At 38.2% G+C, this 27742-nt stretch overlaps 1 protein-coding gene across 1 annotated transcript in view; it reads left to right on the top strand.

Moving 5' to 3' along the window:
- The window catches only part of SOX5 (SRY-box 5), a 263340-nt gene that overhangs the window by 107267 nt on the left and 128331 nt on the right, over window positions 1-27742 (top strand). The window contains exons 6-8 of the mRNA XM_026868079.1: window positions 8109-8120; window positions 8685-8801; window positions 11263-11331. Of these exons, the coding sequence (XP_026723880.1) occupies window positions 8109-8120; window positions 8685-8801; window positions 11263-11331 (198 nt within the window). The remainder of the gene's footprint in view (window positions 1-8108; window positions 8121-8684; window positions 8802-11262; window positions 11332-27742) is intronic.

The raw sequence follows: 27742 nt of genomic DNA, 5'->3' as shown, positions 1-27742 counted from the left end.
GGCTATGCAGATTCGGTATATGGATTGTAACGGATAATTACATTTAAGTAATGCTGGACAAGTTGAAGACAAGTAAGATTTGGGTAGTGCTTAGGTTATGTGCATTAATCCAGTGAGTGACACTTTGGATCACATAATCTGTAAACTGAAGACAAGGAAACTGGGGATTCCACATTTAGATGTGGACAGGAGGAAGGAGGGGGAAGGGGAGAAAGATTATTCATGGGGAATGCACTGGGTTTAAACCTTTGACTAATAAAGCACACATCCCCCGGGAGATGTGTGAAAGCTGTGCACTTTCTTAGGAACTGTGTGAATTTTGCATTTACAAATTAATGGTTGAAAAATGTTTGCAAGCTTGGATCAGATCTGGATGTTTTGCATTAGTTTTTGTGGATAGTATTGTATTTGGAGTGGGGAGAGAATGAGGGTGAGAGTCGTAAGTGAAGGAGGTAAGAGATGTCTGGTTGTCGGCTTTTAACTGTGATAAATTCAGTATTTATTGCAACCTACTTAGTATCTTCGGGGTGGGGGTGGGGGGGCTGGCTTGTTTAATAGTAGCAAATTGCCGACAGTGAGTTTTAGTTCTTTGACAATATTTACAAAGTGCTGGGGGGAGGGAACCTGTGCAGTGGCACACAGGGGAACCTGATTTTTGAGAACAAATCTGGCAACTGCTGATCCAGTGGAGTTGATCACAATGCAATATGATACTCTCGGGCTGCAGAGTAGACAGTGTCAATTGAGCCACACCAACGCAGAACTTTTCAGGCCAAATGAGAGCCTGAAATAGAGATTGTGACTGGATGGAGCTGCTCCTATTTGACCTTAGAATGGGAGGTTAGTTGAAGGTAATATCTGTGGAAGGGTGGTTGGAGGAATCTTTTTTAAAGTATTTAAAAAGCAAAAATGCAAATTTGTGACAAAGCAGCAAATTTGGGTTTTTCTGATTTTATATTTTTTTATTGTAAAGGTACTTGATCAGAAAAAAACAGGTTCTATTTAAATCAAGTACAACTTCTATTTTTAAGAAGTGATTATTAATAGAGAAAATAGAATAAAATTGAACTAATTAAAATAGCAAATGCCAATGGCTTTATTTTGTTTGAACATATGGAGGCCAAACCACTATATTTTAAAATGGTCAGGAGGGTTGGATGACAAAAGGGACCTAAACCAGTTATTCTTTGTATTAAAATTACTTGAAAGATGTGTTGATAGAGATAAGGTTGCTGAGCTACAACTACCAGTTTGTCAAAATAAAGCAAATATACATACACATATGTATTTTTTACTGGTTTTCCTTCTGCTGCATACCATTCCAGAAGCAAATGCTATTTCTCTAGCCTAGTTCTAGCTTGTTGTCTAGACAGTAAAACAATGAATAAACTCTGAGAAATAGTCTCAATACAAATGTTGTCTATTCCTTTTGTAACCTTGACAATAAGTTACTAACCTGGTTGAATACCAAGCTTTGTTTGTAGTCTACTGTACCAAAACTACTTCTGGCAGCAAATAAAGAATACTCAGTGACAACTTCTTTCCAGCATTGCGAAATAATAATGTGCTGGTCTGTTACAGAGCAGACGGCTAAGTTTTTGTCCCCACAGAATATTAATTCTTAAGGATAGTAATGGCAAAAGATGGTAATTGTTCATAATTTGTTTTTACTCATTCTGCAGAGTCTTCCACTAAAACCTAAAAGAGTAAGACTGCCTGTATGCTGAAATAAGTAACTTCTAGCTTGCTGTTCTAAAACAGATTTTTGTTTGTTAAACTGAGAAGATTCATTGTATAAATCTGTAGATACAGACAAACCAGTTTGGATTCTGGGCTTTTTCTTCCCTTGTTTCTTTTTCTGGTGGCCATGATTTGTGGAGTAAAAAGCAGTCAGAAAGTTTTCTTTTATTATGCTGACTTCCCATATCACTCAGATGAAGTAAATTAATTTAGCAGGGTAGGTAGTTGCAAGTGATGGCAGTCATTGTGTAGTAAACTTGGCTTAAATACTTAATGAAAAATGCCAGTTTTCAATGTTTATGTCCTGACAGCTCCAAGATTTGCTGACCTGAATAGCTATGTGCTGGTCCATAATAGAAGACAGTCTGAAGTATTGATTAGGGAAGCATCAAGGGACTTTGCACATGTGCGCAAGCACATAGCCACATCCACACACCAATACATATCAGCAAGTACATAACTTAAGGTATATACTTATTGCTTGGTAATAAACATTTGAGATTCTGTTCTAAGACACAGGAAGGAAGAGTTTACATTCTGAATTTACCTCAGCCAGTTAGATTTGTTTATCAGACTACGTTTCCTGAAGGCACGTAACATCAGCTCTGATTGCCTTACATATAGAACTTGGGGTGACGTCAGCAGCACAGCTGTCTGTGCAGCAAGGAGCAAATATTCGTCTTTAAAATTATTGTTATAAATAGATATTTTTTTTTTAGGGGGAGCATAACAAAGATTAGTTTTGCTTTTAAGTAGGAGACACCTAGGTGGCCTGTCTATATAACTTTCCTCATTGCCTTACTGAGCAGAGTAAGGATACGTTTTGATTTCTAACGTGGTAGAACAAAGTTAAAACTGGTATTAGGAGTGGGGAAAGAAAAATAGTTGACAATGGGACAAGGCTGAAACTCAATAAAAGATACTTCTTTTATGAATTGCTGATATTTTTATTTATTCTTTGGCTATAATAATGTTAGTGCTAGTAGGAGTTTAATTCTTCTGAAGACAGCTTAGTTAATAGACTGTTCAGTTTAAAAAACCTCAATAATCGCTTCATTCATAGGGTCCCTTTGTTTAGAATCCTACCAGTATCAAGCAAAGATTTAAAAAAATACCTATTTAACATGTATCCCCGTTAAAGTCAGTAGGGAAATTCTTGGCGTTACTGAAATAGTTCTGCTGGTGACTTCAGGGAGGCCATCAGTAAAATGACTTAAAATGTGTGAAGTTAAGAATTACTTTAAGCAAGTTTCTAAAAACTTCACACCTCAGTTCTCTCTTTAAAAATGTAATGCATACCACTATATTTCTACCTGCTCACAGTCTTTAAGGAGATCAGTTAGCTAATGCTTTGAAATTTTAAAATGCTCTATACTGCACGCTCTAATTATTATTATGCATCTTAACATTATTTGAATACAGGGTACTTCAAAATATTCTTATTTCCATTTATTGAATTTTTCCCTGTACAAAGCTTTGTAGGTACAGGAGGATTTTTTCTCTTTTGTAACCACAGTTAATGATATGAACGTAATACAATATTATTGTGTCTTCCAGGCTTTGTACTCACACATTGTTTTCTTTGATTTTTCTTTGAAAGACAGATGCTGACAGTTCAAAAGCTGTTTTTGTAATTACTTTGATAGTAAACTGACTCGGGGGATAAATTTCACTGTCTGTATGGGTGTGTGTGAGTGTGCATGTGCGCACCCTGATTGATAACATTCCTAGCAGTTTAATTGAGAGATGTCAGAGGGATTGAGGAGAGCTGTGCCATGTCTCTGCCCCTTGCAGAAGATGCTGGGTGCGGCGTGGCTGTGAGCAGATCCGCAGGCTGGCTGCAAGCAGACATTCTCATCACTTGAGCATTCACGTGAAAAGCTTAAAATGCCTGTTAAAGAAAATATTGGCTTTCCTAATTTCTCATTTACATTCTCATTCTGTCTAATAAATTATAATAAAGTATTTACTGTTTTGATTGCAAAAGCAGTTTCTCTGCCTTTTTTTTTTGCTTTGGTTCTGTTTTGGGTGGATATGCCAAGGTTTCTCCTGTTCGTTTTCTCACTTTAAGTGTGTCATTTGGTCATATTGGTGTCTTCATTCTAATGTTTATTAAAATGTTACTGTCACTGCCAGTCTGAGACTGTGAATCAGAACTAAGAATGTGTAATAGTTTATTTCACATATGAGTAAATTTCTTTTACTACTTAAACACTATTATGGATAGTGTTGATCTGAGATGAAGTTTAGGTTTGGCGATACAGAATGCCACTAATTTGAGTCTTCTTTTATTGCCATCTGCTGTGGGTGTTGCATCCACAAATGTGGTGGGTTGTTTTTGTTGTTTTTTTTTTTTTTTCCCAAATCTCTTCTTGTGGTGGTAGAGAATAAACTCACGCATCTGGAAAGTGTCTTTTCTTGGGCACTGGTTGATTGATTGTATCAACCAGTAGTGTATGTATACTTGGATGCTCTCTTGCTTGAGTTATTTTTGATAATTTGTGAAAAGTCTGCATTTTGCCATTGCAGTGATAGAGTACAGAGAGAACAGTATGAGCACCTACAGCAGTCTCCTGAAAGGCAGGTGGTTAAAAGCTTTGTTAAACATAAAATGTGTAATATCTATTTGTTGTGGATCTGATAATAATTAAGAGTAATTTTTGAGGCAGCCATTGATAGAACCCACACTCCTTTTACTCCTCACTTAGTGCCAGTGTGAAGTGGTCTAGCTTGCTGTCAGGTTGTACACTACAATAATGGGCACTTGTTTTTAATCACAGCCACACTGCACAGCTAGAGTGAAAGCACTGCAGCTGTACAGATAGTGTGTGGAGTACAGGCCAGCTCCAGAATCATTCCCAACTCTCAGCTATTTGGAACAGCTCTAAGTGAGTTTAATAATGAAGCAGCTGAAGGTAACTGCTGGAGCTAGTGGCTTATCCTCACTAGTGTTTGCACCACCTCTCAGGTTCTATCAGTGTTAGCAGCCACAGGGTTAGGTCATTAATTCCCGAGTGGCATAATTTAAGAAACTCTCTTTATGCAGTTGGTGGTGTAGTTACTTAAAATACTGACATGTTTTGCCCTGTAAGCTACACAATTCTTAAAATGGAAATCCTTTAGCTGCCAAGACACTTCACACAATGATAAAGGTTTACATCTCATGCGGGTTAAGAGAGAAAATAGTGGTGATAGGACAGGAGTCCACCACCATTGCCTACCCACAATCTACAGCCTTTAGAAAGTAGTACAAAAATGGCAACTGATGCTCTAACTTTGCGGTGTATTTTAATACACCAGAAAAAATTCCTGTCACTGAATGTACTTATATAGTGACCAAGCTGTTGCCCACAGCTCACCATTAAATAATTTAATAACGTTAAGTATCGTTTGGCCTTTATTTGTTATGCAAACCAAGTAATTTATGAATAGTAACTATGAAATGGCAATTTTGTTGGCCATTTTCACAAAAGAAAGTATAGGTAATAAGGTTAACATAAAATATTCCAAACTTAAACTAAGTGCAAGCACTTTATATTATGATCCAAATAGTGTGATTCAAGTACTTTTCTTCTTTTTACACTTTTTACAATTTTCACACTTCAGTAATCCACCAGTTGTCTGCAAGAAACCTCAAAACTGCCTGTGATTCATTGGCAGTGGGGCTTGATGTGTGGGTAAGGCAAGAGGAAATCTACCTCAAAATTCACTCTCTCCAAGTAGACCCACACATCTGATCTCTCTTCCCTCTAGTTTTGTGCAGATCACTGGAGAGTATGGCTATCCGCGTGCTTACTTCGCAAGGAATATTATCTTAAAGAAGTATAATTAAGTATTATTGAAGCTATCAGAAGGACACTCTAATCACATGAAAATAAAGTTCCTACTAAGCCACATTTTCCAGAAAGTATTCTCTAACAAAAGATTTTTTTTTTAAAGCTGACAGTGATAAATTCTCCCTTTTGGTTTATTAGCAAACTGAAACTGCTCAAAAAGTATAATGCAAGAAGGAAAGCTTTTGTCAGACTACTTCCACTCCAGTTTATAAGCCAAAGGATTTATGTATTGTTTTTACAAAGTTAGTACATAAAGCACCTCCTTTGGGAATCTCACATTTTTTTTTAAACTGAGTAATAATCAAGAGATTGAATTTAGTGGATTTGTTCCCAGCTGTACAGCCACAGAGTGCCTGCAACTCCAGTGTCTGCACTGGCGCTTCTTTGCCCTGACCACTTGCTTGGTTCATCTAGACTTTCATCTTGTTCCTGCCATTTAAATAAAGATGTCGTTTTCCTGGGGAAGAAGTTTTTTTCTTCCCTTCAGGTAAATCGGCATAAATAAGTGGATGGCACCGTGGTTGTGCGGTTGTTTTGTGTTGTGGTCAGGGCAGTTGGCACGTTTTTGCTCACTCTCGGGAAGCCCAGCCTAAGCTCTGGAACACAGAGCTGGATATCAACATTTCTTTTTCAGACACTGTTCGTAACTAACTCAGTGACCCCTCTGTCTGTCAGTAACACATACAGAAACATTTTTCCACCTTTCAGAGGTGTGGTGGGAATTAATTTAATGTTACAAAGTGCTTTTTTGATTCCCAGCTGAAAGCTACTGTAGGAACTGAAAATAAACTGATGAACCAGTACTGGCTGAAGATCTTTGATGTATGTCAGTGCATTTGTCAAGTTTATTTGACAGTGATTTCTTTTTGCTTACCCTAAGTTTAGGACTAAGCCAGTCCTGTATTCCTTCTCTCTCTAGGCCTTTACTCCCTCTTGTGCACACCAAGTTTGGACTAAAATATCTGCTGAATAAATAATTACAATATTTAGTTTTCAGATGTTTTGGCGTGTCCAGTGAGTTATACTGCCAGTATCAGGAAACTGATAGCATTTATTAGATGAGAGTTACAGTAAACTGACATGCTGGCCATGGGTAGGACAAGGAAGGGGCTACCTTCTAGAATAGTTCTACTCTTGGAATCACTGCACCCTTTTTTTCCTAGGAAAACACAAATGAAAGATGGAGGAGTGGCAGTAGACATTTCTGATTAGTTGTATGGCCAGGTGGCAAATGCATTACTTGTAGCAGTTCTTGTCTCCAATGTTTGAAATAAAAATTATAAGTTAAATGTGTTTTCTTCAGCAGTCTTAGTATTTTAGCACTGGCTTCCATTCTTTCTCACAGCTTTTAACAGAACAGGTTTAAAGTCCTATGGTTTCTGTTTCAGTGTGTTTCTCAAGTTTCCAGCTTGTACCACAGTTTTTTTGGAGACTATATCTGAGAATATTCTGCTGTTGCTCTTCGTTGTATGATGGGAATATTTTTCACATAAATCTCTAGCATCTTAATAAAAAATTAATCAAGTTACATTTCCTTTATATGAAGATGTGGATTCTTTGTGTTTTCCCACTTGTATGTGGCTGTCTACACATGGATTTAAGGACTTGGACTTGGCTGACATAGGAAATGGGGTGTTGCTTGCAAGTGCAAGGTAGAAATTAAGTGAATGTAAATTAAACTATCAAGCAAAGAGCCCTAACAGTGACACCTCTAAGGCTGTTGTACAGCCTTCCAAAGAAAGCAGTAGATGATTCACCATTTCAGACATTTCAATCCAATCTAGAAAGCTGTAGTAAATATATTGTAGGGAACATTCCCTGCACTGGCAGGGGGGTAGACTAAATGAGCTATTACCAGTAGTTGTTTTCCATGTCTGACTGATAGTTGGCTAGGAGCGTGTTTAGTATAGTCGCCAATTTTTCTTCTTTTTTTTTCACTTGGAGAGCACTGGTGACATTGGCAGAAGAACACTTCTTGTGTTTGAGAAAGGTCTGTGTAGCAGGGTTGTCCTAAAAGCAGGCTATTTTCAGAGGAGGCATAGACACTGATAGCCTTAATCCTTCCCTAAAGGTTTTTTCAGAAAGGATTTCATAGAATCTGGCTCATGTGAGAGGGTGTGGTGGTATTGGAGATATCTGTGGATTAGCTGCTACCCGTATTTTCTGGTCTTTTAAATTCAAAGTCAAATGATGCTGGATAGGAATAATAGTGCTGGTTTTGGGTTTAGTGTATGATTCATACCTTTTGATATTTCTTGGTATTTTTTCTTCCCTTCCCTTTTAAACCACTGTCCTGGGTAGAAGGAGAATTTCTACAGAATGATTATGAGAGTGAGGTAGTCAGTTCCTCTGTGTCTGTTGAACTCTTCTATAAAAAAAACAATAACAGCATAAATGAGAAAGATGGTGAGTTGCATTTAACTCAGTTTTTGATATGTTTATGCAAGACTTTTTCCTTTAAAAATATTAATCAGTGGCAGCAACAGTGATAATAGTTATTGCCAATTTAAATCCTAATCAGGGCAGCATAAGATGATAAAACAGGTAGTAGTATCCTGACAGCTGTTGTGCACTGTGCTGCTAACAGTGAGAAGGCTGGATGTGGGGAGCTAGAGAGGTATCCAGCACCCAGGTTCTCTCTTCCCCTTGATTACAGAGGGATGTTAATAAACACCTTACAGTTTCTGTAGGTGTCAAAAAGTATTAATGTGTCTTTGTCCTAAGTTTCTGACAAAAACATAATTGTCATTCAAAACTGGAAGTACTGATTTTGATCCCCATGAAACATAAACAGTGTTTAAAATTTGAAATGCTTTCAAAACAGGCAGTATTTTTTCCCCCTATTAATCTGATAAAAAGATAATGGAAAATGGATGAAAGGGCAAGGAAACATTGAAGGGGGACACCAGATCAAATCCTGTGTACAGAATTATCCTCCACAGCTCATTTTCCTGTAGAGGAACAGGTCTTAATGTGCAGTATATTGCAATATGCTGCTACTCTGGTTCTACTAAAACTTCGCTTATAGTGAAGCTGCAAATAAAAACCTGGCTAGCTCTAAATTTCCTTTCTTCCTTTACCTTTTTTTTTTTTTTTTTTTTCCCTCAGCTGACCAGTTTGCGAGAACAGCTGCTAGCAGCTCATGATGAGCAGAAGAAACTGGCTGCATCACAGATCGAGAAACAACGCCAACAAATGGAGCTGGCTAAGCAGCAACAAGAACAGGTGAGTGATTATTATAGTGGCTTTCAGCTTAAATAATTTTCTAGGAGGACTTTCTGGTAGTTTATCTTTTAGGGTTGATACTCATAAGTTTGCTCTCCACCCGATTTTTTTTTTTTCCATTTGTTTTCTTAGGTGGAGAAGTTTGAACAAAAATAAATTGGAAGAATAATTTAATTTGCAATATTTAATTTGCAAACCAGTGCTCTGTCTTGTAGAATACACCTCCCATTTTGGAGATACTGTCTTCGAATAGTGGGGTTTTTTTAAAGAAAGTGTAAATAAGCATGCAAATTCAGCACTCCTGAATAATCTTCTAATGCTCCTTGAATTCAGTGAGCTGAATAGGCAAAAAAGGAACAATATGCAACACTTGGATTGTAATGTGAGAAATGAAAAAGTTGGTTTTGCCAGCTGTGGAAAAAAAGTGGGGGAGAAGAGTATAAAGTCAGTGAACAGGTGTGACTTTTCTACGCTTGAAAGGCTTAATTTTCATCTCTTGTAAATAAGCCCTCCACTGAAAATGCAAACATGTTTTCACATGTGAACAGTTACAGTGTGCATACACAGACACGTGACATTTTATGCAAGAACATAAATTTCTAACAAATTTGCACCATGCATGTCTTAACAGAAATTAATGTCTGGTTTTGTACCTGAACATGAGCAGAGAATACTTAAGACATCTCATTTAAAATTTTGTCAAGAGTCCACACAGTGCTTCTTATCTGAAAGTGTTTTGGTCTGCCTGACCATTTATTTCAGCTTGTAATGAAATTTTGAGTTTATACCATAGAATTGCAGCCATGTGAATTTTATGAAACAACATTCTTTGAAATCTGTCGTAGTTATCATAAACAAGTCTTAAGATTCTAAACTATTACTGACATCTACAGACGTTTTAGCCTTGGTTTTCTCTATTTTTGATTATTTAAAAATCTTTTAAATATTGTGTATTTTAGCCTCACACCTGAAATCCCATATAGGGAGAATAGGAAAAGTGACTTAATCTATTAAACTAGAGAATTTGTATCACTCTGTTGTTTAAGTGGAGAAGGTAGATGAAGGTGTGAAGGTAGGATTAATAAGATTCTTCCACAAGGAGACATCCTGCAAGAACTGTTTCCTTTGCCTGACCTTTTAAAGTCATTACTGCTACAGGATGGCTGAATGGTCTGAAAGTGAGAAAGAAAATGGAGAGAATGAAAAACAGCAGTAAGAATTCCTGCAGGATTATTATTAGGATAACTAAGATTTATTTTAAGAAATTTGGGTGAAAATTCTATTATACAGAAATTAAAATAACCAAACTTTAAAAAAAAAAAGTATTGATTTAAAATTATTTTGGATGCTTAAAGAGAGGCTCTATAAAGAAAACACTTAATCTTTTAGATGTGATAGCTATGGGTGTTTCTTATGCTAATAGTTTAATAATAGAAGTGAAAGAAAATACCTAAGGGGAAGAATGCACAAATTCCTCCCAGTAAGTATGTGTAAGTTCCCATCTGACCCTGAGATGTGTACACATACCACAGGGGAAGAGCAATGTTCCTTCTAATGTTTGTACTGCTGTGCTAGCTATGCATGAGAGCAGAGCTGTTGTGATGACTCAGAGGAAAGTTTTTCAAGTTGTTTTTTTAAGTTTGAGGTATATAATGGTTTATCTCCATCAGTCCTCTGAGAACTCTAATGTGGTTCTGTTACTGTCTGCTTTTTCCTTCACTGTATGTAAAATGTGTCTACAGTAAGGTTCCCAGTCATTTAGTCAATGGAGAGGGAGGATGGAAGTCCTTATGGAAAACACACATGACTTTGAGAGGAGACTTGTGATGACTCCATCAGCTTCTATAGATCAGTTTCAATGTTGAGCTGCGTAGCCTTGCACTGCCCCTTTAGTTCCCTGTGGCAGATATTGAAGAGTCAGTGATTCTCCCAAACCCAGTTGCAGTCTCTTTTTGTCTGTTTCTGCATCAAGGAAGTATGCACACCTAATACCTGCTTTCTGCGTGTCAGGTTTCCTTTTTTGGAATTTTTGAATAGGTGGTGCCAAACACAAGAAGGCTATACTTTTTTGCCTTTCCTGCCTGCTCTGCTATTTTTCATTTTCTCTGCTAGTACTGTTTTTCCTCCAGCAAGTTGGAGCAAATGAATGCTCATTTTGGGGGGATTTTAGCAGTGCCATTTCAGATAATGAGAGAGGAGATTTTTTGCATCAGTCCTTATCTTTATATCCCCCACAACATTTTGTGTAAGATTCTCTTTCACACTAGTATTATCAGTGAATTGCTCCTGAACATGAGCCCATTGCCTTCAGGGGCAATGCAGGCTGCTGCCACCCACACTTAGAAGGTTTCTTAGCTTAATAGAGCAGTTTAAAGCACCAAGCAGGGTTGAAGTTTCCTATGTACCAACTCCGGGAATGGTGATACATATTTCACATTTACTCTGTGCACTTTCTCTACAGATTGCAAGACAACAGCAGCAGCTCCTGCAGCAGCAGCACAAAATTAACCTTCTTCAGCAACAGATCCAGGTCAGAGACTGTGTCTCCACCCGTGCCCCTGTTACCTCTCTTTTTTCCTTTCCATTTTCTCACGCTTTCCTTCAGTCTTTATTGTCATAGTTGCTTTAAGAATCTCTGCAGATTGCTTACATCTTATTTATGGAAACATAACCTGTCATTAAGCAAAACAGATCAGTTTCTGGAAGGCCTTGTATGATTAACACAGCTCCTGTAGGATCAGGATGCAGATGTGAGAGGAGCTGGTCATGTGAGCAAGGGTCTGTAGGACCAAGTCCTCCTTCAGCTGTAGATCAGGAGTAGCAAAAGTGCCACCAGAAAGAGTTGGATTGGAATGGGTCTCCTACAACTCTGTTTTTGAGGTTTCGCGGAAGCAGTTCTCTTCAGTAATCAGGAATCAATCAAGTGTATCTCCTTTCCTCTGCACCAGATGTTGAAAGTCCAGAAATTTTCATCACTGAATTCAGGTGAAGTATTGTCTGAAATGAGAAACTGCTCAAAAGGTTGGTTAGATTCAGGAGAACACCTGTGTAGATCCTAGATATCTACAAATTTACTCCTAATAGTAGAAAAAAGTTGTTAACCCAGCATAACCAGTAAACTTCTGGTTAACTTCTTTTTTCCTTAAAGTATTCAGAAGTTTTTTTTCATGTGACTGACTGTATTTCATTACTTTTCTTCCATGTGTATATATGCATGTCCCTGTTCTGGGAATAATGCAAATCAGTTTGTCCATGAAGGTTTTCACAGAGTGATAAAGGAGGGTTTTGACATTTTGCAGAGATGTAGAATCATGGTAAAATCTCTGGCTGTTTATAAGTATGCAATTATGTACAGAACATTGCAAGTCGATGTGGAAGTGGATGCTATGTTCTGTTTGTTCAGTAACAATAGGATATTCCTTCCAAAGCTTCTCATTAAAGTTTCAATTTGTTGCCTAAAATCATGGGCCATATCCATAACTCATCTAAGAAAACAAGTTCAGCAAAATCAGATGAGTTGTATGGCTTCACACTAGAAAAAAAAATGGCTTTATCATTTCACAGGATATTCTGTCAGTATCAGAACTTGTATAATTATGAAAAACTTTTGGGGAAGGTCCACCTCTCTGTTACAAGGCCACGTCTATACAAGAAGTGCTTTACTGAAAATTTTGAGATTGGTAAGGCCTGGCTTGGCCTTGACCTCTATATATTTTTCTTCAAATTTGTGTATGGGAGGGATTTTTTTTTATTGCTGTATCTTTAATAAGACTTTAAAAGAAAAACGATAGTAGAGCCTCTACAATAGCAGGAAAAATATTTATATTTTTAGCATTTACCTATGGCAATGAGAGGGGAAGTTGTTTTATAAACAGTGAATAATAGTAAATTGAAGTAACATAATTTGACTCCAACCCTTTTAAGTTTTAAGGCCTTGTAGATAAGAATGAAGTATGTTGGTTTTAAGGTAGTGGAGAATACTGATTATTGATAATGAGATATAGACCCTTTCATCTTTTGATTCCTGGTCCAAGTTTGACATTAGTCAGTAGTAAATGAAAGTCAGCTAGCTACCATCTGATATGAGCTACAAGCCAAAGAAATGATTTGGAGGTCTGCCTCACAGGATTTCAGATGAAATATTGACCCTGCTGAGGTCAGAATTTCACCTCCAGGGCCCACTTCACACAGAACCCATCAGATTTGGGGCACACTCCTTTTGGATAGTTGCGTGATAAAGGTCAAGAATTGAACAGTCAGAGAGACAATACCATTCTCTCATTTCCACAGAGATGATCAGTCTGTGGTGAAATTTTGATTATACTGCCTGCCTCTTGACAGTTCTGTGGTCTATATGGTCCTGAAGTCACATAAACCTTGGTTGCAGTCCAGTTATTGTGCAGTCACTGATAGGAAAAAACATTTAAAAATAAATTTTAAAAAATCCTTGTTGGCAGTGAATACAAAGCAAAATGTTTCTTCTCAATTGTGTGCTTAGTTGACTGTTAGAGAGAAGAAACAATTCCTGAAGAAATCTTCCTTTGTATATAAATGAAGACAATGAAGTCACCCTAACATGCCCACATTTAAAACAGTCTCTGAGTTTACAGTCAGGTTATGGTAGGTGGAACAAAACTGTGACATGAATGTAGCTGTGAGTTCAGCTTTTCTGACCTTGCCCTTATTAATCTAACAGGCTTCTGTCACATTGGCCCGGAGATTTTAAATAGCATTAGATTTATTGACAGGGAAATATTCCTACAAAGTCTGGATAAGTGTTTGACTTATGTGCAATTGAATGATTAGGCTGCAGTTATGAACACAACCTATTTATGACAAAGGATTCGTTTTACTTGAGCCAATTTTTTCTAGGCTTGTAAGAGTTGCCATAATTCCAGATAAATTATTACACAGAAAAAAGCTATTGAAATATTGTATTGAAAACATAATACCCTAAGGTTAAAAAAAAAAAGCACAACCTGACCAACCCCATGATTTATGACTCCTTTCTCTAAGTGCGCTAACTTGGAAACAGTTCCCTCTCTCCTTACCCCAGCATACAATCACTGTACGCACACAATACATGAGCAATGTGTCTCTCCTCCTTAGGGGACTGCAAATGCTGAGTATAACTACAGCTCAATTAAACTTGCCACTTCTGTGATACTGAAGAAAGATGTGTTAGCTACTTGAGCTTAGAAAAATGTACCTGGCACGTGAGTCTCCAGTTGACATTATGTCTTTTTGAAGTCCATCTCTTCTGAATTAACTGGAAGGAGGTGTCTCTGATGTAGAAGACAAACAGCTTGTCTTCAGATAGAGAGTTAAGTAAGGAGATAATGCTAAACTGGAGAAAAATTGCAGAATAGGTTAAATTTAAGAATCTGTATGACCTCAAGATGCTAAAATGTGATCTGGAAAGGATTTTGTGTTCTGGCAAATGTTTTGGGTTTTGGTTTGTTGTGGGGTTTTTTTGTTTGTTTGTTGTTGTTTGTTTTTTTTTTTCCTGCTTTTCAGGATGTTGTAGACTAATTTGTGAAGAGGTTTGAGTTTCTTTGAGTAATTAATTAAACCTCCACTCATTTTATGCCACTGTGGAATGCACCCTTCTATGCACACTGCTTTCTGTTCTATTTGATCTTTGTGTGTGTGTGTGCATTGAAAAGATTTTTGCTGTAACAGTTTCTGCCTCCTGATTATTTGGGGTCTTCTCCCCTGCACATCTCAGTCTTGCTCTTTTACCAGAAACAAAACTGGAGTGTGTGTTCCGTCAACTCTTATGCATCAGCAGCCCTGAAGATCTCAGGTTGTTTCAGAACAGCTCTGTAGTGATCTGCAGCTGTAGAATGGGCTGAGGAAAGGGCTTGCAGACACCAAGTATGGCTCAACAAATTCTTGGACTGAATCTAGTTTTGTCCTTCAGGGCCCCAGGAGAACTCTCATGGTGACCTCATCTTCTTTTGTGAGGCCACAGTCTACTTCCTGGTGTCCTTGCTCTAGAACATGTTGAAGTCTGGGGCTGTGTAGCTGGCCCATCAGGTGGCCAGAGAGTGAAAGAAACCTCAAGTCCAGATGATCCTCTATTGTGACTCTGAGCTGGTCCCCAGGACAGCCAATGAGTGTGCGTGGTGTACTGTCTTGAGGGGTGTCTCTGAGATGCAGAGCTCTGTGGAGTGGTGTGGTTTACACTTTTCACTTGCTCAGAGAAAAAGACTAGCCCAGGTTGATGAATGAATTAGTTTGGTTTGAAGCTCAGTGACAAATGTTACTTTATTTGAACTATATTTAAAATAAAATATGATTGTTAACATTAATAAAGCAATTCTTATTCAGTAGGTCACTGTTGACAAAATAGGTCAACTCTGCAGCCTAAATTGTGATAAAACTGATGCTGCTAATCTCACAGTTTTGTAGAAAGCCTGACAATGTTTTATGTTTTTTTCCTCAAGCCCCAGCTCTTGGAGTCATGTGATGACAAAAATGCCAGCTTTCATTTCTTCAAAATGTAAACTTCCAGCTCTCATATTTCCAGACAAAATCTGAAATCACGAGCACTACAAGTTCCAAAATTAGAAGGCAAACAAAACGGAGGCCAAATGTTTTTTAAACTGTTCTGATTTTTATTCAAAATTTTTTTTGGAGAGCCCAGCTCAAGATCTTGGAACACTTCAGGTTGCCAATAATGTAAAACTAAAATCTCAAAGCAGAAAAAAAGCAGCAGCACTGCTTTATGATGTCTGTAACATTTGGACCATAGTTTTGTTTGACTTTTTAGTTTAATACTGCCAGTACTTGATTACTAATTTGTATGAACTCTGGGTGACATACTTAGCCCAAGAACTGAGCGCTATCTGAAACTTGAGAGTAATTCCTGCCAGACAGCAACCATATGATTACTCTGTATGTTTTAATAGTGGGTTTTCCTTTTCTTTCAAAGCTAGAAACTTGTCAGCAGATGTTCTAGTGGGATTGCTGTTAGAAAGTTTGGACCTCTGAAGAATTAGAGGATCCTGACTGATTGCAAAGTTAGAAAGGTGTGCCTCTAGCCTGCTCCGCCTGCCAGGCAGGATGTTACTCCAGCCTGGTGCCTGGCCAGATGGTACAGGCAGCTCTGGGGCCTGGTGGCATCTGACAGGTGTGCCAGGGGCCCTGATCCCAGGCAGAAAGCTTACCCTGACCTCAATGGCCTGCCTCAAAGCTTTGCAAACACTTAGTGGCTTGACTGGCAGGGAGTATGGGCACCACTGCCCTCCAGATACCACGCCCCTTCGGGTTGCAGGTTTCCTGGCTTTCCTGAATCACTCAGCTGCCCTGGGTGTCCTCCTGCCTCTGCATAAGGGTTTCCTTTGGGAGTCTGGATTCAGATTTCTGTCCTCCCCACCCGCTGTGAGCTGGCTGTGTCTCTTTCCCCATGAGTTATGCTGGTAGATGGAGCAGCCTGGCTGCGCTAGTATGTTCCCAAATCAAAATATTCCCATTCTCATTAAGTTCTGAGGTTTAAGGTGTTCCAATTCGGAATGTAATAAAATCTTGAACAACTGGAATTTCCTGCAGGATGGTTACTCCCTTTTGTAGCCAGATCTATTTTTCAAAATCTATCTATATTTTGGGGGAGGAAAGAAGGATTTGGTTTCTGAGTTACACAGAAGTTTGGGAAAATATTCCTTAAACTCAACATGCAAAGTTTTTAAGTGACACAGTTGTTATTGTCAAAACTTTCCAAGCACCAAGAATCTCTGGGTTAATTCCAGCCTTCCAAAACACTGGTAAAGAGACCTGCTTCCAGAGTGCTTTAGATACCATCATTTACTCACACAATTGTCTATGGTGGTAATTTTGGTGTTTATATTTGTTGTTGCTTTTGAACTCCTCAGGTGAGCAATCGTCTGTCATCCAGAACTGACTGAACTATGTTCAGGCCTGTTTGTGTTCTCTTTGTTTGAAAAAACCACTGAGCTTTGATTGACCTATTTCAGATGAAGTTCAGTTGTAAAAAGTACCCACTTCTCTTTCTTCTTGTGAGAAGACACTCACCATTTGACTATCTGTACATAAAGAAATGTGAAGACATGTTCCCTGCCCTAACAAGTTTGCACTCTAACTAATGCTTCCAACACAGCTCATCCTTTCATTTTCTGTCACCTTCTGGAAAGCAAACTCCAGCAGGCCACTGTGTGAGCTAAATACTTGGAGTACTTTGTGCCTGTTATGATAGGAGGGTAGAGATCCGTACCCTTAATCCTTGCCCTGTTGGTATCTCCTCAGTGCAGTCATAAGGACTTGTGAAATTTCTTTCCTGGTCCCCAGTTTCTTGCATGCCTGTAGCCCAGAGTTCTCTAGGAGGCTTTAAAGGGCTGTAGATGATGAATCCTTCCCTCGAGATACAAAAATGAACAACCACTACACAAGTGCTTGGTTACAGATTTAGTAATGTCTGTTGCTTCTCTGTTACCATTTTCCCTGGGAATTCTGATTTTCTAAGAAGTCAGTGACAGCAGAGCAGTGCTTCGTGGTGCTACAACCCCTTTGCAAGCTGCCACACAGCAGAACAGTATTAGTTCTTCTGTAATTAGAGTCCTCTTTGCATATCCGAGAGAGGTGAGAACAAAAGGTTTCTTTGGTAGACAATAAAGCTGTTGAAGTGAGGGCCTGATCCAACTCCCACTGAACATAGTGAAAAGGCTCTTATTCATATTAGTGGGAGTTTAATGAGACCTTTCTTCAGTAGGAAACTGTGAGAAAGTATCTTCCTTCTCACTCTGCAAAATGTTTTCAGAACAGTCTCCGTCCACTGAGACATTTTTTTGTTTTGGTTTGGTTTTTGCCATGTGGATATGACAAGCTGTGATTGCACAGTCAAACTGAACAGGCTCGTAGATTGGGGACATTTTGTCCAAATTCATCATGTGTCAGAAGCAGCTGTTTTCCTGCAACGTATAAACATGGTCATACTGGATTCAGTGAGACAGGACCAAGGAGTCACACTGCAGCCTTTCCCATGACTTTGCAACCTCTTCCCAAACAACAGAGGTTGCCGGCAAATAGGCTGAACAATTGTTTCTCACAAAAAATCTCTGCAGCTGATGTCCTATCAGTTATCAGAATAACTCGCCTCTCCCTTGAGCAGGAAAAAGCCCCTGGGAAATTAATTATTCAAAAAAACAACCCATAAAAACACACACAGAAAAGGAAGAAGACAAGGTTGGGGGAGGAAATAGGGAGAGGGAGGAGTGAAAAGAAAAATCTAGGCTAGCAGTCAGAATAAACTAATTTCTTTCTCTCAAGTTCAGCAAATAACACGTGTGTTTGGCTGAAGGGTATGATTCACATACTTTAGAGTAACATATGGGCCTTCACTTCCTTCCATTACTGTAAAAGTTAAGTTACATAAAAGATTGCAGATTGGTGAGGTGTTTATCTATACTTAATTCTGTGCAGAGCCACATTTTGCACTGATGCACCATGGTTTTACTTCTGAAGATTACCTGTAGAGCAAGCATCTACAGGTAATTTGATCTCTGGCCTTTCCTACACTCTTATGAAATCCAAATTTGCTGACCGGTGTAGTTGCACCAATGCAAACAAAGAGAATCTGCTTGAGTTTTGTACAACTTTAATTTATTGAGATTGCAAGGGCATGTTTTCCTAAGATAAATCAGGTTTTTTGCCTATGCTGAGCTACATGATTGCAACAGCACTTGCTGATAATGAAGCTTTCTCCAGTGTTGCCAGTCCAAATGTTCTAAAATTATGAGATTGTTTTGAACTTCATGACTTTTTTCATGCAATTTTAGCATCTTTTCTTAATTTCCTTTTTGTTACTGAGCTTTCTGTGTTCCCATTTTCCAGTTGTCTCACACAATCACAAGGGAGGGACAGAAACTTATTTTTATTAAGAAAACAGAACACTGAAACACCCAAAATAATCCAGCAGCTACGATTGTAAGAAAAATGCCAGCAGTCAAATACAGTCATTGCAGCTGGCAGCATTGTACTCCAAGGACTCATCTTGGTCTCTCTCCCCTCAGCAAATATTCTCTTGGAGGCCTGTCTTTCCAGGGCCATGTCCGTCTTTTTGTTTTCATATCCTGTCTCAGATTTGTGCACCTCTCTGAGGTACTCCACAACTTTGACCACTTCCAGCTCCCTGACATTGTGGTAGCAAGCAATCTTCCTTACACAGAGGCCGACCCTTTCCTGCATCAACATCTCCTTTCTGACAGCTCTCCCTTTTCTTTTCCCTCCTTGACATTATTTCAAGTGTCTTTTTAATGGTTTTGGTTGGCTTTTTATTGGCTATAGAGCATGCATATGTCATTTTGTGAATGTTTTTGTTCAAAATGCATAGGGTAGTGTACCTGTATGCATGTGAACTGTGGTCACATTTGCATACTGGTGTGGGTATTTACACAGCAGGCAGCAGATGTACAGGAGCAGAAAGTATCACGGTAGTTTGTATAAGTGGCTTGGGAAGATGAATATGAACTCTTTCTGGCTGTGATCTTGTCCGTATGGGTTGTGTGTAGTCACGAGCGCTTCTGTTGTGCAGCCAAAAAAGGCTGCTACTGCTGCCTCTGTAGTAAGGTAAAGCAGGAGATAACAATAAATTTTTTACAGCTGGCTGGCGGAGGTGTTTAGGATGTGGTTTTTTTTATATCTTCATCCGCCCCTAATTGAAGATGCTTTAAAATTGAATGACTAGCAGTCAAAACGTGTTTGCTTCAAGCTGAGAAGAAAAATGCTGGTGTCTTTGCTTCCAAACTGATTGCGCTTTGTACACAACTGACAGCCACAGTCACTTTGAGTGACTGATAAGTGGGAAGCTTTGCCACTTATCAAGGAATGCACACTGAAAAGAAAGGACTGGAGCCGTTCAGATGCTTTGGCATGTTCAAAATAACATCTCACATCAGTCAGACTCAGAGGCACTAGGAGACATTTCAAAATAAACTTTATATCTATCTGTCTATCTAGAGGTAAAGATTCATTTTAACAGACAGATCGCTGTGTGGCATCACATTGGGTCTGAAAATGAGAATGTCATTATAAGGGTCACCAGTTGCAAAATGACTCAGATGCATAATTTGAGAGCATTTATTGTAGGGTTTCACCCCCCGGAACAAAACTAAATTTGAAAATTCACAGCTGCATATCATTCTGGTCATTTCTCTATATTGGGGGATTTCATCCTTGTTGTCCAAGTAATATATATTGCACGTGATGTCCTGAAGGATCCCAAAGAGAATGAAACTCTTAAGCAAAATTTGGATCTCATTTATTTCCCCTTCAGTATTATGGAATATGTTTGGGACTGCCTATCTTTAACTAAACTCACAGAATGGTTTTTAGGGTTATTTAGGAGTTACTGTGTTTTCAGTGATACGTATCATAAATAGAACATGGAACTTTTTTGGTACATGTTTCTTGGTGATACTATTTAGTGATATTTATATTAGAAGATTCTGACCTGCAGGAGCTGAGGGTGTGAGGGTACATTTTTCTTGTGCTGACTCTGTAATGAGAGCACTAACAGTCAGTGTAGGGTTGGATTGGTCCACTGAAAGTGGTGATGCTTCAATCTGCCTTAGCAAGCGTCATAGGAGTTAACCTGATAGAGCCCTCCTTGCAAATGTGTAGAAATACAAGCACACATACTCAGAGCTGAGATGGGCTGTGGGTCTTTATGTAAAATGGGAGTACAAGGAGATACAAGCAAGTAGTATGTAATTTCCCAAATTGGAATTTGGAGAAGAGATACAGTGTTGACCTGTGTCCATTAGTAGTACTTAAAACAAAAAATTCCTGCCAGGTTTGCACCTATTATCCTAGCAACATTGGGAGTGTTGATGTATAAGCACCATTATTTTTTGTTATGATTCTAAGCACTGCATCTGGACATCTAATTCTGCCCAGCGTGTTCTATCTGAAATGGTTGGTTTTCTAACCAAAGTGGCTATATTTGAGTTACAGATTATGTTTGGCATTCCAAAGTTGCTACCAGCACCCATACCTATATCAAGAGGGAGAAATTTGAGGATAATTTAGTTCCTACTAACAATGACTTGCTTTTCTGATTCATCTCTTGCCATGTTAAGTGGTCACGACTTCATTTTTATGGCTCATTCAAAATAGAGTACTTCAGACTCGCTGCTGGAATAAGGGTTTAAAATGATTCAGAGGGAAAAGTATGGTTCCACCTACTGAATCAACACCACTGTCTTCACCAGCTTGGATTTTCCTCAGACATCTGGCATCCAAAAGATGATGATGCCTTACCCTGCATGATTTAGGAGACAAGATGAACTCATCATTGGTGGTAATAGGTGCAAGAGGTGAAGGGGAATGGTTTTGTTTTTGTTATCAACTTTCTGTTGCTTATCTGCTGTTGAATTCTATTGTATAAATTAAAGTGGAGGGCCATTACTTGTGCTTGGTTTTTCTAAAAAGAGTGAATGAAACAGTTTAATCACTTGAGGGGTAGTGATTGAAGGGGAGATGTGAGTGAAGCCTGAATTAGAAGTTTGGAGAAAGAGGGAAAGGTCCAGTTGTCTCATGGAAGTCTCTGTTGAGCAAAGATGAACTATAGAGTTTTGGATCTCATGCCAGCTGTCTGTATTTTGTCTTGTATATAGTATCCATTTAAGTTCAGCTTCCACGTACAGAAGTTCAATAAAATGTATGATGCATAAATAATTATAAGGAATCATTTTAGATTTTTGTTCAAATTGGTTTTAAATGTACTTTGAAGAAGCTAAGTATACATCAGAATTTCTTCTGTTTAGAAGTTAAATAAAATAATTTAAGTTCCAAGATAAACATAATAAAATTATAAAAAGTAAAATGAGGACTTACAGGAAAAGTAATAATAATAGTTAAACAGAACAAATTTAATTCACAGTACTTAGAGTTTATAAATAATTGTCACAGTGAGGAAACTAATTTAAAAATGTAGGTATTATGAAATAGTTTTTATCAGGTTTGACTTCTTTGAAAGACAATAGTGATAGTATTCAGCAAATTATTCTAAAGTTGAAACTTGGATAGTTTCAACAAAAGTATTCATAGATAGCAATTGAAAATGTATTTGGACAGAAGTGATCAAGTTTCTATGCTTTTGTATGCTATGAAAAATGTTTATAAAGAAATACATTAGTTAGATAACAAAGTAAGACATTTGAAAGTTACAAGTGTCAGAATTAGGTTAAATTGGTATCTTTATTTTATTCCAATGTATCTCTGTCATACATATTGAACAAAAAATGGTACCCTGGAGGAGCAGAATTACATGATAATATAATTGTGGACTGTACGCACAAGAGGGAAAGTTAAAATTATGTTGACAGCCTTAACTCTGGCATTCCCTAATGTTTGACTCTTCGACTTTTTATCCAAAATAGCATTATTTTAACTGTGTTTGTATGTGGCTGTAAAAGCACATAATCCTGATATACCAGCCACCTATAGTGTATTGTCAGCACAGCTTGAACCCTGAAATGTCAGCATGGGAGAAGTGCCAAATGTCACTTGAGTCACAGGAGAAATGCTATGTTCTCCTGGGCTATCAGGAGAAAACACTGTGGTGGATAGGAGCCTGTGCTGTGAAGCCCCTCGCTTTCTGTATCCTGTTTCCTTTCTTCCTCCTTCTTTTTATGTTGGTCTTCATCAAAATAGAGATGACTTCTTTTCTATTCCTGTTCTCCTTAGAAATGGAGATAGATTGCTTGAGTGCCTTTGTTGTATTTGGGCTGGATATGTTGAAAAATGGAGTTCGACTCTCTTTTCAACACCCTCCATTTGCTCCCCCTTTTCTCCCTCACTAGAGTTGGGACCAGATCAGTTGAAATCATAAGTTGCCACTAATCAATTCTTTACTTCTAATTTACCACACTTTTTATGCTTTAGCAAGAAAACCAAGGCTGAAAGTACAAATTTCAACGCCATGGATCTTTTAGTTAAGGAGTCTTTTGCTTTGAGTTTTTGATGGAAGCCTGTTTAAACATTTGCCTCTTTAAAGCTCTGGATGGTGAGAATATATTTTCTTATCTTGCACGCTGTGTATAGAATCTTGTCTGCGGTTTAAGCATTACTGAGCTGTAGTGTGTCAGTGAGAAGGGCTTTTTTATATACTGTGTGTAATGAGTTTTAAGTTCTTAATAACCGTAAGAATCACGTATGTCTAAATTAAGCATCATTTCCAGTTTCTTTAACCCTGGAGTCCACATTTGTAGTCCAGGAACAACTAAGCATATGTTAAACAGCGGATTGATTATGTTCTCACCTTATGCACAGAAGTAAACTGCCTTACACACGCACAGGCACACATTTTCATGCATGCATTTGGAATGCCCCAATGCAGATATCAATTATAAACATTATTACTTTTCTGGACATTGATTTTTAATGTCTCTAAAGGATTTTAGGAGGAGGGAAGAGGGATATTTTCCATGTGAAGGCCACAGGTTATTAATACTTACCAATTACAACTGATCTTAGATGTGAATTGCTCAAGGCTGTATGAATTCTTCAGCCCTGCTGACAGTTCGTCTTCAGCTGAAATCATGGCATATAGAGAGAATCCTTAGTTTAGGTCAAGGCACTGATGATCACGATATTTCCCAGTGTTGCAGACAGATTGATGCAGAAGCAGACAGATTAATGTAAGCAGAAATGGACTCAAATTATTTGAAATTAGAGAACTTTAACGAAATAAAACTTTCAAGCTTCCTTCTTTTCCCCTTCTGTAATTCTTCAGATGGCTTTATAGCTATAGACACCCCTCTAAAGGTTGCCTCTGTTCTTCCACAGAACCTGGTTCTGGCAGCAGGAGGTTTCCCTGGATTAGGATAGTTCCTCAGATACATAATAGATCCAGGAGTTTCTTTGCTGTTGTGTTAGAAAGCCAGAATTTTGAGAGCTGATATATTCTACTGACTAGAATTGGAATTATGCTCTATTTCTGGGATTTCTTCTTTACTTGAGATGAAAGGCAGATTTGAAATGTTATTTTTCAAGAATTTTAGTTTTCTGTGTTGTGAGTTTCAGGGTGTTATTTAAATCTACTTCTCTTGTATTATTTCTTATTGTGCAGTTAAGAATTCCTGTCTTTTTGGTACAATAAGAATAAAGTTATTCAAATTGTAATCAATTTACTGCATAGAATTCTGTATTCTATGTTAACAATATTCACACTTCTTATTTCAAAAGAAACACATCTGGTTTAGGTGTTCTTTACATCCCCTCTGTGTATTGCAGTGGATTTGTTGAAATCACAAGTTTGCTTTCTGTGTCTTTTGTGAGGTTGTTTGAGCTCAGTATCCTCTTAGCAGAAAGTCTTGCAAAGGCCCCGTGGGAGGAAAATTGTCCATTGTGTTCTTTTGAAAGCCAGCTATCTTTTTTCCTGAAGCTGTGCTCAAGCAAGTTTATTCTTCCACTCAGGGATATCTTAGGAGGTTCCTGTCCTTTCTGGGGCCTAGGAAGCAGAGCTCAGATATGTATATTGTATTTGTTGCCATCATATAATCTGTGCAACTTCCCTGCAAATATAAAGAATTATGCTTTACCCAGCTGTTCATTTGATAGGATTCTAGCCCTTCATTTAGAGAAAACTGTGGTTCTCCAATTCACATTGTTTAAACCATGGCCTCCCTTCTATACCTATTGTTTGTTTTGTCTTTTTGTGTTGTGTGTAACAGGTGTTTCTTTCAGGCAGCCAAGGCAGCAAGGCAAGGGCTTCCTTTATGGCAGATCCCTTGAGACTTTGATTAAACTCTTCTTTGTGATAAAAATGCCACTGCGTTTAAATGAATTGCACATGTAATCTGTATTTGCACAAATGCCCTCCATCCTTCTGCCTTCATTGCTGAAGTCTGTCTCTTTTTTGGAACGGCTGTGTTTGCCTTTTCTCCTGGCTTTCGCCACAGAACTGATTCCTTTTTACTTTCTTGATACTGCACTCCCCTCAGAGCCTAGATGCAGCCATGGGAATGGTTTAAAAAGAGCAAACTGTTTCTGCAAAAAGAGCTCTCCTTTTTCCCGTGTTTCCTGTTGCTGCCTCCAAAAATACAATTGTCAGATGGCTGGGAGAACCTTCCTGAGATTTCTAAAGGAGGAACCAAGTGTTAGAAACTACTCACTTTTTCTACATCTACTTGAGCAGGTCTCAGTCCAGTGGGTTATAGGTAACACAGATATTTTCCTGCCCGCTTTTTTTTTTTTTTTTTCCCCACACAGTCTCACCTGCTGTTGAGGAGGACACTCTGGTATTAAGCTGCGTTTCCTGGTTTAGGTACGGGAATAATTCAGGGAGGTCTTGTCAGTTATGGCAAGAGCTTAGCTGTGTTGTAGGCAGAAGGTATGTGTAAATCAGTACCCCATGCTACCAACTTGTCTAATGTACATTTAATATTTTTTTCTAATTTTTGTTCAGAATACGACTTACACACTCTCCAGTATGGTCCTCTCAACTCTCTAGATGTTAAGGCAGCCAGAGAAGCAATGCAAACTGAAGAGGGGCAAGAGGCCTGTATCATGTTTTTTTAGTGGCATAGTTGGCCCACACTGTTCAGGTATCCTGATTGCTCACCTATAACACATTATTTTCATGTTCTTCTTTTTATGCCAGGACTGTTATTGGTTTTAAGGCCCGAGGGTGAACAGATAGAAATACGCTTTAGTCGGAAGAGATGTAATGGATGTCCTGGGAGCTGTGCCAAACAATTAAGAATATAGGCATAATGATTTACAGGGTAGGCAAAACCTCCAGAGAATGCTACATCTGTACAGGCTGCCCTGTGAATCTGCAAGAGTTGAATAACTTGCATCATTTCAAATTTATCAGAGATAATGCATATTGAGGGAACAAATATGGATGGACTTTTGCTTTCTGAGACACACCTTCTGCTGGTGACTTTATGTTGCTTTGATCAGTTTTTAGAGCTTCCCAAATGTCATCTGCAGTGCCTCTGAGATTCCCTCTATATAAAGTGCACTTTTCCTCCTGGTGCAGACTGACCAACAGTTACAGTGGCAGGTTACAGCCTAAACGTGACGCGAGCATTGTATCTATTTTAGAGCCTAACTTTTTGGCAGTGGCAGCATCTGTGGAAAATATGAAGCTAACTGTCAGAAAGCATGTTTGAAGGGCATTTAATTTCGAAACATTAACCCCCTCCCCAAGCCAACATTTACTTTAGCGTGCAGTAGTTAACAGTGGAAGATGGGACTTTAATAATACTACATAATATGGTTTCATAAATCAGTTATTTCTCTTAAAATGTGTTGTCTGGTTTTGTTAGTGTTTGGTTATCTAGTGTAATAAAAATAGTTCATTTTATTATTTGACTCAAAACCCCCGAATTTTTATTTTATTTTTCTTAACACATAGATGACAGGGGCCTGAAATTCCCTCTTCCCGTACACATGTAAAACATCATGAACTCAGAACATGAGCATTTAGAGACACTTTGTGGTGAAATAAATGACCAAGATGCAGAAGAAACTAACATGATGTAACAGTTTTATCAAGTTCCACGCAGCTCCTTCTCTGTATTAATTTTCTTTATGCTCAAGGAACCTGAGACACTGTTTTAATACTTAAATACAAAAAAATCAGACTGTTCTAAAAAACCAAAGTCTTCTGTAAGCAACCATTTATGTTCAGGCATGCAAACCACTCACAGGCAGTTCTTGTTAGAGTATGGGCTCATTTTCTAAGAGCCTTGCACCGTTTTTCTTTCAGACATCATCTCCCCATTCCTTGGGAGCTGCCCTTCTGTAGGAGGTTAAGCCTTCTTTCCACCAACAGGGGACTTGAGGAGGCTCCCTTGGAAGCTTACCATTGCTGTTCTTGGATTTTGCAAGACAGTGGTGCTTCCTGAGACATGTGAAGCTCACCTGCCCAGAAACATTGCTACTCAACAGTCTGCTTTAAGAAGGCTTTGCATGCGAAAGACTGATTTTCTTCATTTTGAGACTATCACTCAATGGAAATGTCAGAAATATGGAAGGATAAATACTGAGTTACATAAGGGAAAAAAAACTACTCTGAAATTATCTCCTGGCTCCATGTTTTCTGAGGTTTTGCATTAGTGGGGACGAAGTCACGGTGTGTTGACACAGTCTAATGTGCAATGACATAATACCTGGAGTATGGAGACAGCAAGAGGCGCAAAATCAAACTTATCTGAGTTTTCACAGGAAAAGAAGGGATTAAACTTCGCTGGCTAAAATATGGATTTTTATTTTTTTTAATAAAAAACTATCCTAGTTCGATTGAGATAAACCTACTCAGATCTAATTCTATCCAGTCCCTGGGAAAAGTGGGCCTTAAGATGTTGAGCCTATTTGCCCAATCCCTTTTTTTTTTAGAATTAAAGATTAGGGTAGGAAGTTTGGTCCTTATCTCTAAGGTTCTTACGGCTTCAGAAGGAAACTGAAATACTTACATGAAGGACCCTTTCTTGAACTCATGATTTGTCTTCACTCAGATTATTTCAGAAAGCTTTGGCAGTGTAGATTTCCCACAATGCTTGGCTATTTTTGTTTTACATATCTTAGAGGAACTATAATAAATTGTTGTTACTGCCTATTAAATAGTAGAAAGAGATGTCAAAATACTCAAGTGACTTAAAAGTCAAATGTTACTGCATGAACATTTGATCTGGAAGCATCATCCCCCATTTCATAACTGCCAGGTGTGATTCTTCTCTGCCTTTTCATCCCCTGTGGTTACTTAGAGCTCTACAAAATAACATTCAATCACTAAATTTAACTTGCATTTCACAACCTATTTGCACAGATATTAGTATTACTGTATGATCCAGATCTTATATAGCACTGTCATCACTGGATCTATCTATCTTTCTTTCTTTCTTTCTTTCTTTCTTTCTTTCTTTCTTTCTTTCTTTCTTTCTTTCTTTCTTTCTTTCTTTCTTTCTTTCTTT

Source organism: Athene cunicularia, assembly GCF_003259725.1.
Source record: "Athene cunicularia isolate RWA chromosome 1 unlocalized genomic scaffold, athCun1 chr1_part2, whole genome shotgun sequence".
Lineage (NCBI taxonomy): Eukaryota > Metazoa > Chordata > Aves > Strigiformes > Strigidae > Athene > Athene cunicularia.
The sequence above is the reverse complement of the archived record's forward strand: the minus strand, read 5'-3'. Positions and strand labels throughout refer to the sequence as shown.